The 5,323-nt window shown below is 36.4% G+C and overlaps 1 protein-coding gene across 2 annotated transcripts; it reads right to left on the reverse strand.

Moving 5' to 3' along the window:
* Window positions 1-1,332: 1,332 nt before the first annotated feature.
* Window positions 1,333-4,086, reverse strand: LOC109019902 (bifunctional protein FolD 2). Of its 2 annotated transcripts, XM_019002282.1 has the most exons (6): window positions 3,880-3,988; window positions 3,611-3,685; window positions 3,329-3,512; window positions 2,856-3,013; window positions 2,450-2,662; window positions 1,333-1,823 (listed from the first exon to the last, which is right to left on the reverse strand). In XM_019002282.1, exons 3-6 carry the CDS (start codon window positions 3,450-3,452, stop codon window positions 1,593-1,595), a joined length of 726 nt encoding a protein of 241 aa, XP_018857827.1. In that variant the 5' UTR covers window positions 3,453-3,512; window positions 3,611-3,685; window positions 3,880-3,988; the 3' UTR covers window positions 1,333-1,592. The 2 variants fall into 2 exon arrangements, with proteins under 2 accessions (XP_018857827.1, XP_018857826.1); XM_019002281.2 differs by lacking the exon at window positions 3,611-3,685 and having other exon boundaries at window positions 3,880-4,086.
* Window positions 4,087-5,323: the final 1,237 nt, after the last annotated feature.

Consider the following 5,323-nt stretch of genomic DNA (forward strand, 5'->3'; position numbering starts at 1 on the left):
GTATAGGCTCTAGAGTTAGTGATACAAATTATACATCAAAAGGTTTTTAAAGAAAGGTATACAGGTTGGTGATGCAAGGAACTCTTAATGTTTCTAGCTTGCTTAAAATGTTGCAAGTTCATCGGACTTGAGGAAATGGTTTACCGTCTCATAATACTGCTATGGAAAAACCAGAGCAAATCGTCTTTAATTCCAAACATTTTGGACCATTCTAGGGTACATTAGTCTGCGATACACGACCAAGTTATCGACAGTAGAGAGCTGTAGAGGTACACGCAACATGAACTTGAGCCTCACTTTCAGAGCAGCTGAAAAATAAAAATTAAAAATTAAAAAAATTGAAATCCTAAAACTACTTGGGGTCACAAATAAAATGTCATGAACTGCATAATGCCAGTCCCTTACCGTCTCCGTAGCTTATTTTTGGCTGTTCTATCACTTACTAATTCTCGGCCCTCTTTCCATTAGTAAAAACTCTATAACTATTTATCTGATTTCGTGTGATGTGGGCAAGTTATATAGGTTTAGAATTGAATCAAATTATATGTTATGTTTAACCCTTGGCTCAAGTGGCGTAGGTCTTGGTCTTGGTCTTGGAGTATCACTCTCTTTAAGGTCTAAAGTTCAACACTTATAGGTGCAAATAATCATTTGGGCCACACCTCTTGGTGAAAAGCCATCGATTTAATCAGTTCTATGTAGAGAAACTTCTGAGAGTGAGGTGCACGGGACCGGAATTTACGTTACAGAGATGAGTCCGAAGGGCTCTACCTTGGAGAGGTTCCCCGACATCCAAAAAAAAAAACAAATGTTGCATCAGTACAGTCTTTGAAGTTTCTGGTCATCAAAAAGTTTCCCTACTGTTCACTCCAAATGAAGAACAAGTAAAAATATATATCCACAAGTTCCTAATTTCCCTTTCTGCGAACCTGACCTTCTAGAAACAGTATAATGTTGAGGATCTCAACTTTAAATATAAGTATTGCATATTGCTGAGGGGAAAAAACCTAATTGGGATCATTCAAGCATAAAAAGCTCACTTTTCTCTATCATTCTAATCCACTCACCAACTCATCATGCTCACAACTATAGTTTCTATCAGACTTTCAAAAAGGTTCAAGATCACATTTCAAAGAAAATGCTCTGGTTTGAGATATATTGCGCTTTGCTCAAGTGATGTATCCATTGCAGCCTCATCCGAATGATTATGAAAAGCGGAAAAAAAGATGAGGGCAAATCAAATTGCTCTTTCAGAGGAATTGGTTGTTTAGCGAGGAGAGTAAAAGATACAACGGGCAGGGTGGTCTTGTATATCTGTTTCTCTGGGGGATCTAGAGGAAATGCACGTCGAATACACCAAGTAATAGATTACATTTCGGGTTAAGATAGCTATAAAGAATGTGATGGCTTTATTATAATCAGTCAAAACCAAACCATCACATTGCCATTGTTGTTGAGATTCATAAAAACAGAAGCTAAATATAACATTATGGTTGTAACGAGGAGACCAGGATGATGCATAAAATGTCTTTAGCAACTGCATCTCATACCCAAAATCTCACAGTGAAGGGAATCAAAGTCATTGGCCGGCTCTAAGATTCAAGCGTACGCTTAGCACCATCCAAAGTATTCTTGAGTAGCATGGCAACAGTCATTGGGCCCACACCGCCAGGAACAGGAGTTATACATCCAGCTACCTTGCATGCTTCATGGAAATCGACATCTCCAACCAGCCTATAACCGGACTTCTTACTTTTGTCGTCAATGGCGTTTGTGCCAACATCAATAACTGCCGCACCGGGCTTGATCCAACTGCCCTTGATCTGAATATTAGGTAATTAAATTCATAACTTTACTTCAATGAATTCATATACAAGTAACAAAGCAATTTGAGTCTTCCATACAAGTAACGGTTACATAAAAACTCTGTTTTTTTTACATGGGCAAACTGATATTAAGACAACAAAGTAATTATATGAGATCTTAGAAAATGCAATTAGTCTCCATGGAGGAATTCTTAATTCTATTTCTCACATTTTACATATAAAAAAGATGTCCTAAAGTCTCCTTTTGACTGTTAGATGGAACTCCTGTATATTTCTTGTGTACTGTGGTAAAACACTGTTTCAAAATAACATTTTATCTTACTCACCAAAAAGGGGGTTTTAAGGGTAATCACGAGTCATTCATTTTGTCATCCTCTGATCTGTAGATTGTAGTTCACATTCCATCTTGTTTCCATTGATGTCTAGAATTTTATTATCTTATGATTGTTAAGAATACAAGAACAAGCTTGAGTGTGTATATGAATCTATGAGATTTATGAGTCTTACGGCCAGCTTCCTTGCTCTAAGGTATATTTTAGCAAGAACCAACCTGAAGTAAGCACATAAACAGGATGGAGCTACTGTAAACAAAGAAATAAAATATATAAACTATATCCAGTTACCATCATTGCCTGTCCTGCTGCTGCAATAATGATGTCTGCTTCACGAATGGTACTTTCAGGATCATGAGAATGTGAATGGACAATGGTAACGGTTGCATCTGCTTTCAGCAGCAGCAGGGAAACTGGCAGTCCAACAATGTTACTTCGGCCTACCACGACTGCTTTCTTACCCTTTATAGCTACACCACTCCGAGATAGAAGTTCAATGCACCCCTGTTCGAAACATAAAACTGCCAATTAGAACCTTGGGGAGTTTATATGTACAACATAGAGGATTTTCTGAGCACACATTTATGTGTATAAATTTATAATAACTGAAAGACAAGAGTTGCTTTCTTCTTAGAGCATATAGAACAATATTGTTAGTTGTATACATATATTTAACTTTTCAAATTAAATGTATTGCCTTGGGGGTGCAAGGAAGAAACAAGGGTTCTCTGCCTTTCATTGCGAGCTTGCCAATGTTAAGTGGATGAAATCCATCTACATCCTTCTCAATGCTGATTTCAGTCAGAACTCTCTCTTCGTTTATATGCTTCGGCAATGGGAGCTGAACCAATATACCTGTCAATGTACAAAGCCAGGGTTTAAGAATAGCATGCAAGACTTGTGTGCATCCACATCCAACATACTCATACAAGAACGATTTGAAACTTAACAAGTTCTGGTAAATCTACTTGGGCTGTGGATCCGTATATGTTATCAATACCTAAGATTTAAAAAGTCTACATCTTCCAGCCAAATGCGTTCTACTCTGATTTATGGAAAGTATATATAACTTGAACCAACTCAGTACCAATTAATACAAGTTCAAAATGTAAAAGCTGATGTAGCATCAAATTTGGATATGTTTCTATAAATAAAATAAAACTGACCAACCATGTACATCAGGATTTGCATTTAATTCATGAACCTTGCAGACGACCTCAGCTTCAGATACTTGTTCAGGAAGGTCTATGTCAACGGACTTGATCCCAACTTCGGCACATGCCTTTCTCTTCATACTCACATAGCTTTGAGAATCCTTCCTGTTGCCCACAATCACTACAGCCAGCCCCGGGACCTGGGCGAACCAAGTAAGAAAAAGTATTATAAATCCCAGTTTACAATCTCCGATAAAACGCAGAATCATTACGCCACAACAACAGAACAGAACAGAACCTCGACCAAGTACAAACTTTAGGAGTACACTCTCTCAGCTCTCCCCAAGACAAATTTATACCGTTGTCCTCAAAACTGTCCAAAGCATAGAAGAAATACCTTACGCCTCATAACTTGCAGTAGGAAAAAAGGAATTTCGCACATCCATTTGAAGATTAAATAATATAATCAAAATTTTCCAATTCTAAACGGCGGACAACCAAGCAAGCAAGCAAGCAAGCCCTTACTGACCAAATTTAATCAACAAAAATAATGGGTTTGGCTCGTACCTTGCCGTATTTCTGAGAGAGAAGGTGGACTTCGGCGGCGATCTCATTGCGGATGGTTTGGGCGACGGCTTTACCGTCAATTATGGTGGCTTTGTGATCCGATGGAGATGCCATTTTCCGGAAGAGATTAGGTGGGTGGGAGTGAGAGAGGTGGGAGAAGGATTTGGTGCCGTGTCTTTTGCTCTGCCCAATCCTACAACTCTGCCAGCTGTACAATTTTTTTTTAATACTTTTTTAATATAAAAGTAATTAAAATAAGCATAGTCAACTTTTATTAAAATGACCAAACCAAAGAAAAGTTTTATTTAAAATTCTCTTCATCATTATTCTTTAAGAGTTGTGTTATACATTAGCGAATATTTATTTTCACATTTACAAATTTTTTATATATCAGAGTAAGATCCATCATCTTCAACCTCTCTCTCTTCAAGTTCTCTTCGGTCTCTCTCTTTTCAAACTCTATCTCATCGTACTTTTTTTAAACGAGATCAAGATGGAGGAATTGGGACAATCATCGATTCATTGTTAATAAATCCAGTTTATCACATAGAGTGTATAATATAAGATAATAAATAATGATTGATGAAAATATTTATATATTAAACAATTTAACAGTAATTAATAATTTTTTAGTAATTTAATAGCACATTAATTAGAAGATGATGATGAAAAAATAATAAAAAAAAAAAAAAAGAAAAATGCTTAGATGAATTCCCAATGTTCTCACTAAATATGACCCTCTTGTATTTTATTTTTTTAATAGTTAAAGAAGTAACTTAAATTTATTTTTTTTCTTTTTTTTTTTAAATATTTAAAATAAAAAAATAAAAAAAATACAATTACATTGGAGACAATATTTGGTAGGTTCATTTAATTCCTCAAACATCTGCAGGCAGACACCCACATGCACATGCAAACACACTGATCTATTTCCTTCAATTTACCAATTCAAGACAAACATATATTTTTTTTTTTGCTGATAATTAATAGTACATCATGTATAGTTCTTCACCCACACGCGTGCGCACACACGCACACACACACACCTGAAAAATTTCAAGTGCAACTCCAAGATCCCAAGAACATTAGAGGTGTAATTGGGTCTTCTGGTCTGAAGCTCCAGTAGTCATTTCGTCTCAATTTCTTTGAAAATTGGAATACTCCTATTACTACTACTACTACTACAGCCCAACTCCTTAGCCCTCCTCGACTTGGCCACTGCTGTTATTACCATTTCATGATTAGCCTGTCGCCACCGGAGCTCTTCTCCGAGTACTGTTCTCTTTTATTCTTCAGTCAGAGAGTTGTGGAGGTTTCATCCTGGCTACTACCTCTTAAAAAATATTATAATTTGGTGCATGTTTCTTTGCAAACTACTAATGAGTAATGATACTCACACAACACATTTCACAATACATGTTGTAAAATAGGGACAATTTTGTAA

Source organism: Juglans regia, chromosome 8 (genome assembly GCF_001411555.2).
Source record: "Juglans regia cultivar Chandler chromosome 8, Walnut 2.0, whole genome shotgun sequence".
In the NCBI taxonomy this organism is placed as follows: domain Eukaryota; kingdom Viridiplantae; phylum Streptophyta; class Magnoliopsida; order Fagales; family Juglandaceae; genus Juglans; species Juglans regia.

Excerpts from the sequence above, each read along its gene's own strand:
- LOC109019902 (XM_019002281.2), bottom strand. The coding sequence starts at position 3,993 with ATGGCATCTCCATCGGATCACAAAGCCACCATAATTGACGGTAAAGCC. Across the intron at positions 2,663-2,855 it reads TTCTTCCTTGCACCCCCAAG|GGGTGCATTGAACTTCTATC; the intron begins GCAATACATTTA and ends TGTTTCGAACAG. Across the intron at positions 1,824-2,449 it reads CAGCAGGACAGGCAATGATG|ATCAAGGGCAGTTGGATCAA; the intron begins GTAACTGGATAT and ends CCTAATATTCAG.